This window comes from Lepisma saccharinum, chromosome 10 (genome assembly GCF_977018435.1).
Source record: "Lepisma saccharinum chromosome 10, izLepSacc3.1, whole genome shotgun sequence".
NCBI classification, from domain to species: Eukaryota; Metazoa; Arthropoda; class Insecta; order Zygentoma; family Lepismatidae; genus Lepisma; species Lepisma saccharinum.
The window spans coordinates 85,717,071-85,732,594 of record NC_139238.1 but is presented as its reverse complement, the minus strand read 5'-3'; the positions used below and the strand labels follow the sequence as shown (position 1 = coordinate 85,732,594).

General features: G+C 41.6%; 2 protein-coding genes across 5 annotated transcripts in view; both read right to left on the bottom strand.

Annotated features, from left to right (window-relative positions):
* The window catches only part of LOC145994004 (acetylcholinesterase-like), a 476,238-nt gene that overhangs the window by 241,351 nt on the left and 219,363 nt on the right, over positions 1-15,524 (bottom strand). The window lies entirely within an intron of this gene.
* On the bottom strand, positions 1,898-7,006 carry LOC145994169 (uncharacterized). The gene has a single exon (XM_083130264.1). It carries the CDS (start codon positions 7,004-7,006, stop codon positions 1,898-1,900), a length of 5,109 nt encoding a protein of 1,702 aa, XP_082986390.1.

Below are 15,524 nucleotides of genomic sequence, written 5' to 3'. Positions count from 1 at the left end.
TCATTTTTACGATTGAAACTGGTGGTGGATGCCATTGTTTCTCCAAAATCACAGAAATCAAAAAAAGTCTAGTAAATAGCGATACAAATTTTCAGGTATGTTATTTTATATAGAATTTCTTGGGGTAATTACAAAACTCAAAAATTCAATCTACTGTGAATAGAATTTCAGGTATGTTATTTATATAGAATTTCTTGAGTGCGAATACAAAAAACTCAAGAATTCAATCTACTGTGAATAGAATTTTCAGGTATGTTATTTTCAGTTCAGTTTTAACGTGTTCATATTTGAAAAAAAAATTGCAAAATACGCCTTGGATATTTCAACCAATCCACTTTACTAGATTGGAGAAACTCTAACTATTGTCATTTGGAACCTTTAATTGCCCCTTGTCGATTTTTTTTATTCTTTTTGGTGACGTAGAGTACGCATAGAGAGGTCGGGTTTAGTACGTCGGTCGAGTCTCGGTGTCCTCTGTCCTCCCATACCAAAATAAACATAGGTCGTCATGGAACCAATTTTTCATCAATCGAAAATTTTCCAAGTCCACTGCGTTAAAAAAATCTTAAATTGCAAATATCTCGAAAATGGTAAGAGTTATCGAAAAAATATATCGAAAAACACCCCCATACGGTATCGTTAGATACCCCCTGTCGATTTTGGATGTGTAGAATACGTGTACCAAGTTTTTGGTGGTCCTGGGGTCAAGGGGTAAGAAGTTAACCCACCCACCCTCCCCAAAAAACTTTGATCAGTCGTAACTTTTGAACGAATAGTCGTAGAGGTCGGGTTTAGTGCGTCGGTCGAGTCTCGGTGTCCTCTGTCCACCCATACCAAAATAAACATAGGTCGTCATGGAACCAACAATTTTCCGAAAAATTTTTCCAAGTCCTGCGTTAAATTGCAAATATCTCGAATTTTTGACAAACAGAGGTGTCCCATAGGACCTTTGAGAAAAAAACACGTGACACTCTACAGAGGTGTGGTTATCTAACCGCAGCCGTTAGAACCTTTTTGGGTTGGGCACCACGCACTCCTGGCGGGGTTATAGGGGCCAGGAATCCTAAAAAAAACAAAAAAACAATTATTATTTGTTTGTTTGCTTGCGTCACAATACAGAAATAATGAGAGGCGCGCGCGCGTGTGTGTGCGTGTGTGGCACATCGTTCCCGAGATGTTTACAAAAGGTCACGATATATAAACATGGTCCCCGGACTTGGAAAAAATTACGATAAGGTGCATTCGTACTTCAAGGATGAGAAAGTGTTTTTTCTCGTACCGGCTTTTCTGCGCTGTTGAGTGTCAGTTTCCAGAAAGCCCCGCACTACATTGGCTAACTGGCTGAACTCCACCCTGGCCCGAATTATCCTAAATGCGTCGGTTCCCGCACGGGGTCTGGTTAAGAAACAGACGCACAAAGACGATATATACATACATTTAATGTCTATAATACACATATACGAAGGACTATACAATAACTAAACAATCTACACGAAGGACTGTCTGTTTGGCTGTAGAATGTCTCTACAGCGCACTTGTAACCGCGCGCGTGTAACACGGTTCTTCTCACGACGACTCTCTGATGACGACTGTTCTTTTCTTGTGGCAACGCCCAAGCAAAGAGCCTGGCTCACCTCTCGGGACGTTCCCGAATTTACCACCTCTCGGGACGTTCCCGAATTTACTTGTGGGTGTAAGTTCCCGTAATCAAGAATACGGGAGGTTCCGCAGTTTCTTTACTCCCACGCACTTCACATGAATAACTCACACATATACACAAAAATGGAAAACAAGAAAACAAGATAAAAACATTAATTATATACATTGTTCACCGAACATACTCTCCCCCGTTGAAATATTAATTTCAACCACAATCAATAATTTCAATGTAGTACACTTATGTCTCCTTAGAATAGGGGAGAGGAGCAAGTTTCACAATTGGACGTCTGTATTGTCCATCAGCTGTTCGCACTGTCACTGATCGTACTAACTTGTCTGGTCCTGGATGAACTTTCACTACTCTTCCTAGCTTCCATTGCTGTGGAGAGGTAGGTTCTTTCAACAACACCAGATCTCCTATGTGTAGATTTTCCTTCTTCTCCATCCACTTGGGCCGCTGCTGGAGTCTGGACAAGTACTCTGTTGCCCACCGTTTCCAAAAATGTTGCGTCATTTTTTGGATCAAATGCCACTTAGACAAACAATTCGACGTGGATGTTGTAAAGTCTGCTTGTGGTACAGCCAGTAACGAATCACCGGTTAAGAAGTGTCCTGGTGTGAGTGCCGTTAGGTCATTTGGATCACTACTTAACTCCGTTAATGGTCTCGAGTTAAGACACGCCTCTATTTGTGTCAATAACGTGATGAATTGTTCATAAGTGATTAATGTTGAGCCCATAACTCTTTTCAAGTGATATTTTACTGCCTTCGCTGAAATTTCCCATACTCCACCCCAGTGTGCTGCTCCCGGTGGATTGAAATTCCATTGTATGCCTTGAGAGGCCGTAACATCTGACATCGATTGGACGTGTTCCTTTTGTCGCATGAATTGAAGTAGCTTTTTCAATTCTCTGTTTGCCCCTACGAAGTTCGTTCCGCAATCGCTGAAGATCTGGTTAGGTTTGCCACGTCTGGCCACAAATCTACGTAATGCAGCAATGAATGTAGGCGTTGATGCATCATTTACCGCTTCCAAGTGAATTGCTTTGGTTGCAAGACACACGAAAAGAGCGACGTATCCTTTGGTGATTTTTGAAGACCTGAGTTGGCAACTCCTGATTGAAAATGGGCCGCAGTAATCTACACCTGTATTTGCAAATACTCGGCCTGGATTGACGCGAGGGGCTGGCAAACTACCCATGAGTTGAGTTGCTGTCAACTGTTTTTCCTTAAAGCATTCTTTGCACTTAAACACAATTTTTCGAATTAAGTCCCCCCCTCGTATAATCCAAAAACGTTGCTGTAGGACAGCGAGAAGCAATTGTGGTCCCGCATGCAAATGTTTCAAATGTTCATGTTTCACGATGAGCTCTGTAAGTTTATGTTCACGAGGTAACAGAATGGGATGTTTCTTATCAATTGTCATTTGTGCATTGTGTAAACGTCCACCTACTCTCAGAATTCCCTCCTGGTCCAGGAAAGGAGTCAAATTGAGTAATTGGTTGTTCGAAGGCAAAGGATTCCCTTTTTTCAAATGCTTTATTTCTGTAGGGAATGCTGTAATTTGTGCTTGTTTCACTAACACAAGCAACGTGTGATTAAGTTCGCGTGCTGAGAGGGGTCCAAACTGACGTTCATTAACACTTCGCTTGGTGTTATGCATAAATCTGAAGCACCAAGCCGCTACTCGTTGGAGCTTTGATAAGTTTGAATACTTGTTTACTAATAACTCCTCCACCTCGACCGAAGACTGTAATACTAGAAGACCCTTTTTTCTCTCTCTCTCAACCTCAGCTGTTGCTGCTGCGTTGACCGTGCGTGTAGGATTGAAGGACTGATTACGTAACCACTGTGGGCCGAAGAACCAAATATCACGTTCGAGCAGGGTCGAGGGAGAAATTCCTCTTGTCGCCAAATCAGCTGGATTCTCTTCACTGCACACGTGGAACCAATTCTCTGCAGGGAGAACGTCGTGTATTTTAGCAACTCTGTTGGCAATAAATGTACGCCAATTAGAAGGAGAAGAGTTTATCCAACACAACACTATTGTAGAGTCAGTAAATGCACGCATCTCTGTAATGTTCAAATGAAGAGCTTCCTTTATTGTCTGCAGCAACCGTATGAGTAACACTGCAGCACAGAGTTCGAGTCTCGGGAGAGTCACTTTCTTCAGAGGGGCGACTCTCGTTTTACTTGCTACGAGATGCACTTCAACACTTCCGTCGCTGTATGTAGAACGTAAATAGGCAGTGGCCGCATAGGCCCGCTCGCAACTGTCACAAAAGCCTATCAGTTCGCACGTTAGCGGTTTTGAAGACACGATGCGCCTAGGCACCTTAACATCCTGCAACGTATGCAACTCCGCCCGAAAATTTCGCCATGCAATTTCTAGTTCTGGTGGAAGTACATCGTCCCAATCAAGTTTAACTTGCCAAAGTGTTTGCATGAAGATCTTTGCTTTGACGATTACTGGAGATATCCACCCGAGGGGGTCAAATATTTTCGCGATGTCTGATAACAGAATGCGCTTGGTCAATTGCTCACGAATTGCGGGTTGCGTCACTGATATCGCGAATTCGTCACTCGCTGGATGCCATTCGATCCCGAGTGCCTTTATATGTTCATTTATGCTCACATCCAATGCAAAGTTCGTTTCTCGCAAATGTACAGGGATTTCATTCAATACTTCTGAATTGTTCGAGCACCATTTCCGCAATTCGAAACCACCTCTTTGTAGAAGTTCACTTATTTGTTTTTGTAACGCGATAGCTTGTTTTACTGTATCACTGCCAGTCACTAGATTGTCTACAAAGAAGTCTCTCAATGTAATCGCCGCTGCTTCAGGGAAGTCTGCCTCTTCGTCGCGGGCCAGCTGTTGTAAACAGCTGGTGGCTAAGAAAGGAGCACTAGCCGTACCAAACGTCAGTCTCTCTAATCTGAAGTCTCGTATCTCTTCTTTCGGTGACTTTCTCCACACAATGCGATGATATTCTGCATCGTCTGGGTGTATTTTCACCTGTCGAAACATTTTGACAACGTCCGAAGTAAGGGCAATTTGATACGTACGAAAACGTAGCAACAAAGGCATTATGTCGTCTTGCATCTTGGGGCCTACAAGCAACTTATCGTTGAGGGAAACTCCTGTCGTCGTCTTCGCACTGGCGTCGTACACGATCCGTAAAGCCGTTGTGGAACTGTCCTTTTTGATGACACTATGGTGTGGGAGGTAGCAACTGCTTTCTTGGGACACAGGTAATTCTGAATTCGGAATGACGAACATATGACCCAAGTCTAGGTATTCCTGCATACACTCAGCATACTTTTCTTGACGTTGTGGATTCTTGACGAGTTGTTTCTCCACTTGTTTGAGACGCTGCACCGCTAGAGGACGTGAAGCACCCAGAACACCGCTTTGTTCTCGGAAGGGCAATCTCACAACATAACGACCATCGATGTCACGTTCGTGTGTGTTTCGAAAATGTTGTTCACAAAAGTTTTCTTCTTCGTTGTACAGTTTTACCGATGGCACAGTCTCTATTTCCCAAAAGCGCTGTAGGGTAGCGTCCAGATCACTACATGACGCATGATGTGATGACACTGCGCGTTTATTGCGCGGAACGTTAATTCTGCCCATAAGAATCCACCCAAGTGAAGTACTTATGGCCGTTGGTGTACCTACTGGACCTGCGACTTTCTCAGGTCTTAAAAGTAAGGGAACAATATCCGCACCAAATAAAATGTCTATTTTCCCTGGTTTGTTGAAGGACGGGTCGGCAAGATCAAGGTTATGTAGGTGTGTCCACTGTTGATCAAAAGTGAATTGCTGCTTGGGCAAATTATTTGTAATCTTCTTCACAACGATGGCTTTGGTGGCGTACGTTTCGTTGCCCGCTTTTGACCTAAACTGTAGGTCCACCATGGAACGAGAAGTACCGATACCGGTTGCTGAAATACCGGATATGGCAACACTGATGTGTTTCTTTCGAAGGCCTAATTGCTGACTACAGTCTTCCGTGACAAATGTACACTCGGAGCCCGTATCTAAGAGTGCACGAAAATGCCGCACGTTGTTGTGTCTATCCCTAACGCCCACGGTGGCTGTAGACAAGAGAACTTCCTGCAACGGAATGGCTTTCTTCTTGCTGGCGATGTGGGACGTAACTTGCTGCGTAGAACTGGGATTTTCACTAGGAGAGAAGTGAAGGGATGTGTGGTGCTTTCTAAAGCACACCATACACGTGCGCGAAGTACACTTTCCGACGTTACAATTCGACTTTAAACAGTTGTAGCACAGATTATTGCTTTTCACAAAATAGTACCGTTCTTGCACCGACATTTGTTGATACTTCTGACAAGTATGCAACCTGTGGTGTCCGCGGCATTTAAGACACACAGTTTCAGCACCTGTGTGATACGAATTCACATTCTTCTTCACTTGACGATCAGTGGCCCTGGGAGGGGGTTTGCTAGACATTGGGAGGCTGGAGGTCACCGTAGACGCTGCAAGAGCTCTGGCACGCACATCCAGGAACGTAGTCAGGTCCTCGAACTTGGGCACTTCTGCATTCTTCAGGGAAAGTTCCCACTGTTGCCTAGATTCTGCATCCAACTTGTCGGTGGTGTGAAAGACTAATATTGCATCCCAAGCCTCTACAGGGATGTCCAAAACCTTCAGCACACGCACACACTCAGAAGTGACGTCAATGAGCTTGCGTAACCCTGTAGCCGAGCGTGATGGCACACAAGGTTGATTAACCAAGCGATTAATCGTGCTGTTCACAATCTCTCTCTTGTTTTGGTACCGCGAAACTAGCAGATTCCACGCCTCATCGTAGTTTGCATCTGTTATAGCGATGGACTGAATTAATAATGACGGTTCACCCTGTAATGCCGAATTCAAGTACTGCAACTTCTGAGCGCCACTGAGGTGTTTGTTGTCATGAACCGATGCCACGAATAAGTCCCGAAATGACAACCATTGATGTATGTCACCACTGAATTCTGGTAATGTCAGTTTTGGTAACCGAACGTCACTTTTCGCATCACTGTTCACCGCGACCGCGACAACGGGAGAAACGGCTTCCTTCTGTTTTTGGTACAGGGAGCCCAACAAAAACTCTAATCTGTCTTGCACCGCACTCAGTTCATCGTAGTACTCAGAGAACAATGTTTCTTCGCACTGTTTAGCGAGATTCACAAGTAATGCACTACAATCTGCACTTAATTGAAGGACCTTGTCTATGTAGACTTGAAGTGTCGCACTTTCCAGCGTTGGTGAAGCTGACTTGTTTTCAATCCGAGTAACTTCCCGCTTGAGGACTGTCTTTGACGCCTGTAACTGCTCCATGTTGACTCGTCGTACAAGAGACGCTAAACGCATATGGCGGACCGAGGGTGTGGCACGTTGACTCTTCTTCTGGCTCGTTGATTTCCCGACGACAAACTACCGGAATACGGCACGAATACTACAATTGCGACGCATCCGGCCCGGAGGACCATTTGTTGAGTGTCAGTTTCCAGAAAGCCCCGCACTACATTGGCTAACTGGCTGAACTCCACCCTGGCCCGAATTATCCTAAATGCGTCGGTTCCCGCACGGGGTCTGGTTAAGAAACAGACGCACAAAGACGATATATACATACATTTAATGTCTATAATACACATATACGAAGGACTATACAATAACTAAACAATCTACACGAAGGACTGTCTGTTTGGCTGTAGAATGTCTCTACAGCGCACTTGTAACCGCGCGCGTGTAACACGGTTCTTCTCACGACGACTCTCTGATGACGACTGTTCTTTTCTTGTGGCAACGCCCAAGCAAAGAGCCTGGCTCACCTCTCGGGACGTTCCCGAATTTACCACCTCTCGGGACGTTCCCGAATTTACTTGTGGGTGTAAGTTCCCGTAATCAAGAATACGGGAGGTTCCGCAGTTTCTTTACTCCCACGCACTTCACATGAATAACTCACACATATACACAAAAATGGAAAACAAGAAAACAAGATAAAAACATTAATTATATACATTGTTCACCGAACATGCGCTGTGAAACATCGTCAGCGCAATAAATGAGGCGCGGAACGTGGAGAGAAAGTGAGTTTTTGAGGTTTTCGTGCAGTTTTCTTAGAGGTCAAAAAATCAGGGTTGCGGTCAAAGGCATATTTACTATCTACTAACTTATGCTCGGAAATCCAAAATAGCGACCGGAAGTGGGGTTATCTTGGAAACGGTAAGACTTAGGAAAAATCTGTTTGCGGATTCATCATGCACGCCTATACGTGAGAAAAAGTATGAATAGAACCTATGTTCGGAAATCCAAAATGGCGACCGGAAGTAGGATTATCCTGGAAACGGTAAGACTTAGGAAAAATCTGTTTGCGGATTCATCATGTACGCCTATATGTGAGTAAAATATGAATAGAACCTATGTTCGGAAATCTAAAATGGCGACCGGAAGTGGAGTTATCCTGGAAACGGTAAGACTTAGCAAGAATCTGTTTGCGGATTCATCATGTACGCCTATACGTGAGAAAAAGTGTGAATAGAACCTATGTTCGGAAATCCAAAATGGCGACCGGAAGTGGGGTTATCTTAGAAACGGTAAGACTTAGGAAAAATTTGTTTGCGGATTCATCACGTACGCCTATATGTGAGTAAAGTATGAATAGAACCTATGTTCGGAAATCCAAAATGGCGACCGGAAGTGGGGTTATCTTGGAAACGGTAAGACTTAGGAAAAATCTGTTTGCGGATTCATCACGTACGCCTATACGTGAGAAAAAGTATGAATAGAATCTATGCTCGGAAATCCAAAATGGCAACCGGAAGTGGGGTTATCTTGGAAACGGTAATACTTAGGAAAAATCTGTTTGCGGATTCATCACGTACACCTATACGTGAGAAAAAGTATGAATAGAACCTATGCTCGGAAATCCAAAATGGCGACCGGAAACAGAGTTATCTTATCACTTTCGCGTTTGCCTTTACGATATTTTCCGTTAAGGTTGCAAAAAACGCATCATTTTCTGGCGTAGAACTGTCTTTTTACCCCTATCAACAATCGAACCAACATCAAGATCGTTTGCGAGTTCAACAGTCCATTGCCCGAGGATACCGTGTGCAGCGTCATCCTGGTCGCCGAGAAGTCCTTCGCGTACGACGTGAAGAACGAGAGGGTGACGGAACAGTTTTAAAAAATTCGTAAAAAAATTGCCACATACTAAAAAAAAAATCAACACATTTTTTAGGTTATATAAAATATAATGTAAGTTAGTTCGATGCGCAAATAAAAAAAATGATAGGTTAAGTTATATCACTGAAGATCGTAAAAAAAAGGATAGGTCACGTAAGATCGTGATCGAGTAAGATGTTGGCAACACTGCGAGAAAATGAGGCTTATGCCTTACAAGAGAGAACCATTAAGGCGAACCTCACCGAGCCTCACTTTCGTGCGTTGAATTGTCTATTTGGGTCTACTGCGTCAAAGCACGTAGAGGCTCCCGTGTAGTTTAGCAAAAAAAAATGAATAGGTTAAGTTGTATCACGTAAGATCGTGATATACCTACAAGTGTGAGGTGGGAAAAAAGGGAAATTTTACTAAAACATCGCTAAACGCTAAAACATCGACAAAAAAGTGTCAAAATATGTCAAAAACTGATGTTCAATTGATTAAAAAAAGAATACAAATGCATACCTACCAAGTGTGAGGTGGGAAAAAAAGAGGAAAATTGAAAATTTTACTAAAACATCGCTAAACGCTAAAACATCGACAAAAAATTGTTAAAATATGTCAAAAACTGATATTCAATTGATAAAAAAAGAGGCTAAAAGACGATACCTACTAAGTGTGGCGTAGAAACAACTAATTTACACTACTTGGGTGATTCTTCAGTTGTAGCCAGTGATGTGCCGTAGACTATAAGTTTACGTCTACATGCGTTGTCTACACGTAATCTACGCGTAGATTACATTGCGTTGTAGTTTACATAGACTACGTAGACAATCTAAAGTGCATTAAAATTAATTTTCAAGGGTTTCATGAAATGAAAGTGACATTTTCAACTATATTGGTTCCTAACGAAATAAAAAGAACCGTATTTACAACAAAATTTCTCTTCTCTTCTATTATCAAGTATGGAAGAAGATAAATAGTATACAAAAAACAACAACAGATGGCAGTCGTGAGGCAAGAGTGGTCTTTTCCCCATAAAGAACTAGAATATTTCCTGTTAGATTTCTTCCTAGGTGAGAAATTGTTCGAATTTGAAAGAAAGAGTATGTAAAGTTCTCCACACACATCAGCAATTGATACGCAGTATAATTTTCTTTAATTCCACGGCGTTCTTTGCTAAGTTATCACTTTTCGCCAAGTTGTTTACATAGATTACGTAATCTACGTGTATAACATAGTCTACGTGTAGAATGTAGACTATCGTTGTTTACGCGTAGACGCACATCACTGGTTCTATCAGGTCGAGTGTAAAGGATCCGTGAGGAAATCGCCCAGATTCCTGTTGACATGTTACGTCGAGCTATGCAGGATGTCCCTTGACGACTGCAGGAACGTATTCAAGACATAAACCTACCTATCTCTTCAGCGTGTGTAATGTATGTATTCATTTCCATGATTAAATCTCTTGCAAATATTTATTCTTTTCTCTATACCACCGTCTTTTTGATACACCCTTTATGAAGGTAACGGTATTCCGCCGGTCTGGGCAACCCGCCATTTTGGGGAGACCGCTCTAGCATGCACGTGTGGACTCCAGAGGGATCAGCGCTATTGTAAGGTTGCCTTGCAACTTATCGCGGTAGAGGTATGCAACACGCGTAACGTCTTGCATCAATGTATTTCAGGATCTAGGTGTCTCATTTTTATTGCCGATGGCCGTACATCTGTTGCATGTCCTATTTCACATGTTTGTTTTGTTCATACATACAGACTAATGGGGGATAAGTTGACCAGTTTAACGAAAGTCCGGATTAACTGAAATAACCTAAAAGAACAGTAGAAAGTGCACTAAAACTCCGTTTATAGCAACAAAACATGTTTATTATGGTGTATTTAAAGGGAATTGGCGTCTTGTTGTGGGAAGTGTCGCGTTTGTACAGCCACGTATTATAGTGACCAGATTCTTACGAGAATATACCGAGGGTATTCCTGTGTCAATGCGGCTTCTTGCTGAAAGTCTGCTGGAAACAGAATTTCATCAATGGTTGACTGCCTTTTCTTTGGGAAGTTCTCCCATGGACGTTGGATGTAGGTATTCGTAGCCGTTACGGAGCAATATGACGAATGCGATTGTTGACTTCTAGCCACATTTAAAACCTTGCATTCTGCTTTTATTTATTTATTTATATTTTGCCTGTCCGGATTAAGTCCAGGGTTCGGATTAACGAGGTTTTGCTGTATTTACGCTTCGTGAGAAGACGCGTGCAATCATTGGTTAGATATTCTATCTTTAACGTACGCATGTTTAATTGTTTTCCGTCAGAATGTATCAGTGGAAATAGTGATTTGGCACAACGTGGTTGCTCCCATAACCTAGCTAATGAGTATGCAAATCATTAAAATAAAACTTTTATCAGTATTTCAGCTTAGAATCAATGATCAGTGCGAATAATAATCAAAAGACTATTTGTATGAATTTATTAAAATGTAATGTTGCTGAACAACACTGGCGTACGCAGGATTTTTCTAAGGGGAGTGGAATTGTAAAAGTGGATATCACTTTAAAACATTTCGTGTTTAACCTTCGGTTTATAAATTGTTCAAAGACAAAAATGATCGTCGGTGAGTTCTTCCTATTTACCACTTCTGTGTTTCTCGCTTCTTTCATTTGAAAGTATTGATTTCCTCAAATTTCTGGAAGGGTAACTCCATCAGCTCCCCCCTGCGTACGCCAGTGCTGACAAGTGTTCGTAATGAAAACAATTAAAGCACGTTTTCTATTTTGCAGAACCCCTTGGATGCATGCCAGCACTAGACGAAGGTCTTTCGTTGTAGAACTTTTCTTGTAGAAGAAACTCTAGCACCCAGGCGGCCATTGGCACGACCGTAGATGGAAATCGCTTTCAGTGATTCGTGAACTGCATAAGCCTTCACGGTCTGTCGCAGTAGGATCTATGAGGGCATGTTCGTGCAAAAACGGTAGGTGTTTACATTATTACTCGTGTAGCTTGGTTTGCACGCATCACACGCAAACCCAAGGCCAGTCCTCAATTCAAACGGACCCAGGGAATGAATATTAAGATCATATATATATATAGACCAGCGGATAGCGGCTACTTTAGCAACTTGGAGAGATATGCGAACAGAACCAAACCTAACGTACCTAACCTACTCGTATGCAGTGTGCGAATTAACGGAGGATGGCGGGAATCCCGCATTTTATCCCCGGCAAAAGCAAATTATCTTTATTCCGGCCAGGGATTTTTTTATCCCCCTCAAAGAAAACTGAATTGAAAGTACATTGTATACCTTTTTTTTTAACTATGTAACGAACTCAATTGGAAGATCATTCGTGTCCCTTAATGGTTCAGCCATCAAAGATTTTCCTGCTGAAAAGTATGCTGCCTTGCGGATTAAAGAAGGACACGATTCTGCAAACTGACCAACCTCACCGAGCCGAGACAACGACAGGCTGTTGTCCACTTACGTTTTCATGGCATAGTGCTCATATTTTACGACTATTCACAAGAAAATTGTGGGTAGGTTAGGTAGACGTTAAGTTTGAACTTAGCGTTAGAAACTCGGTGTTACAAGTTCGATAGCTCTCTTTGTGCATGAGTTTGGATTTTTTTAGAATGTAAATACGATTGAGACTGCTTTAAACGTAATGCACTTCTGAGTAATTCTGTTGTATACGTAAATTACTGTAGGTCCCGCCAAAATATAATATTAAAACGTGTTAATTAAACCTTATGTGTATGCATAGGCGCCGACTCATGGGGCTTGGGGGGGCTCGAGCCCCCCAATGTTAACGATGTGGTGACAGAGCCCCCCAAATAATTTTGCTGAAGAGGATCTAATGTATTATTTTGCTTCTCTTGTAAAGTTTACTCTGAATTGTGCCACATGAACTTAACTTTAAATACACATTTGAAATGTTCTAGACCATCAATTTGGGGGGCTGAGACCGCTAAACCATCAACTTTGGGGGGGGGGCTATGACCAGAGACAGCAAAACACATGACTTATTACTATATACTAAGTATGTAATTATAAGTATTGTTAAAATTTTTACTAAAAAGAGTTTCAAAAGACGATGTGCATGAACTAGGAGAGTGGATGGGGTGTTCGGGCTACAAATGGCTCTCACATGACATTCAGAACGAGATCATTGATATATTAGGGAGATCTGTTTTGCGCTCCGTGGTAGCAGATATTAAAAGTCGTGAATATTTTGCTATTATGGTTGACGAAACTTGTGACATAGCCATCCATGGACAATTAATATTCTGCATTCGAACTGTGAATACAAATTTTGATATTTTTAAGGAATTCATGGGCTTTTACGAGATTCCGAACACTGAGGCCAAAACTTAAAAAAGGAAGAGAGCGAGTCATTCATTAATTTATTTCAGGGAACAGAGCACCCCCAATAATTTTGACAAGTCGGCGCCCCTGTGTGTATGTAATACATTATACGTAATTTTGTGTTATTTGTATTAAGTTTCATAAAATACAGTTGATTTGTACGTAACCAAGGTACAACAATGTCAGAGAAGTGACAGTTTTCAGTTTCTACGGGTCGGGCATGGACAACAGAAAGAGGAAAACTTACACGCTTGACCAGAAAGTAAAATTTGTACGGGAAGTGGACGCTAATCTACATGAAACTAAAACTGAAATAGCTGCATATTTAGGCATAGTTTATACCACACTTACCACAGTCATTAGTAAAAGAAATGCTATTTTAGAGAATTCTTTTAAAATTCGATAGTAAAACTATAAAACTATAGTATCTACTGTAGTATTTCAGCATCAAAGTGTTCGATATAAAGTGGCAAATGTAGTGTACGTAAGAATGAATCTTTTAGATTCGTTAATTTACCACTTTATGACAGAAATGACCTGCATTACGTGTATCTTGTTCCTAAAAATAGATACAATTGCAGTATTTTAATAATATGACATGTTAACTAATTTGTAAGTAATTCTCATTTATACGTATTATTTTCTCTTGAATTTGACATACATATGTTCAACTGTATAGCAAGTGTCTCTAAATTATGTTCAAATATCATCGTAAGATTTAATGACCTAGACTAGAATCAATGTTCTAAAGTATTTAGAACCGCAAGGCATTATTTAAGTTTAGTGAGTGGTACAATTTTGCATACCCAAAAGAATCTGCCTTCCAAAATGATCTCACAAGTACGCCACTGAATGGGCTTCCTTCCAAGAGCAAAAGCTTAATTCGCACCCTGTATATGCTTTTAATAGCAGAAATGAACTTGTAAATAAGTTAGGCAGGTTAGATTTCGTATATTGATAGTATTAGATGCTTACGTGATTTCGTTAGGCAATTCAATAGCAATTTCTCAGTAGGAAGTTCTGATATCGCTTCATAGTTATGCAACCCACATAACGCATTGCAAGGAAGCCAGTATCTCAGGATATAGGTGTTCAATTTTTATTGCTGGTGAGTGTACCTCAACCAGGAAACGATCTCATAACCCTCTGATCATACTACGAGACCATGAGTGTGAAATAGATGTAGTTCTATGTTCTTTACATTTACAATAATTTACTGAAAGAAAGAGATGTGTTTGAGATTTCATTCCTCAGGAGAAACTTTCACAAAGTTCGGAAAGATATGACGTGCAGTACTTTCTCTTGGTCGCATCAGTTAACCAGTTAACGTTATTGCTTTGTAATTAACAAGTACCGGATTCGAATCCCGGTGCCACTTTATTTGACTAGTAAATCTAGTCCCGATTTATGCATTTGTACTAGACTATGTTTTTTCTTTTATCATATGGAAAATAATAACAACAGTGGCGGCGATTTTGTTGGGGGGGGCGTAGAGGGTAGTTGCCACTGTCTGCCCCACACTGTACTCTTTTAATGCTAAGCCTTGTCCACCAAGATAATGTAAACTGTCCTCGCCCCTCCCCCCAGTTTTGGCACTCAATCGCCTCTGGAGGACATCAGTACTTTTTATAATATTGGGTTGGCCCATAAGTTCTGGCGTTTTTTTTAAGTGAAAATTTTGCGTGAAAAATAAAATGTGTTGGCAATGCGTTTTATGTTATTCGATAGAGAATTATGTGTTCTACAAAATAGTGTGTTTAGTTTTTTATGCTGATATACTTTTTGTTCTTTTCAGGTCATTATAATGGAGTGTCAAGTCGACAAAAAAGAGCATTTTCGACACCTTCTGCTTTTTGCATTTAATCGAGGTACCAAAGCCACAGAAGCTGCTCGAGAGATTTGTGAAGTGTATGGCGGTAACAATTCGGTAGAGGAATCGCTGCTTGTGTCCATGAGTTGACCGATGACGGGCAAGCAAACCGGCGGAGATCGTGTCTCGATGATTTTTGTTGTTGTCGTTCAAAGCATGCGGAACCCATGCGCCCAACTTTTGAACCTTTCCCATCGAGTGAAAGTGACGCTCTATGGTACTGTGGGAGCATTCCATTATCTCTGCCAATTCCCTCGTCGTTTGGCGTGGATCTTCGTGAATAAGCTGATTCAGTCGCTCCTCATCGAACTGAACGGAGCGTCCGGTGCGATGCATGTCTTTGAAGTCGAAATTGCCGTCTTTGAATCGCTTAAACCAATTTTGAGCCGTCCTAAGAGGCATCGCTTCTTCGCCATGCACTTCACAAATCTCTCGAGCAGCTTCTGTGGT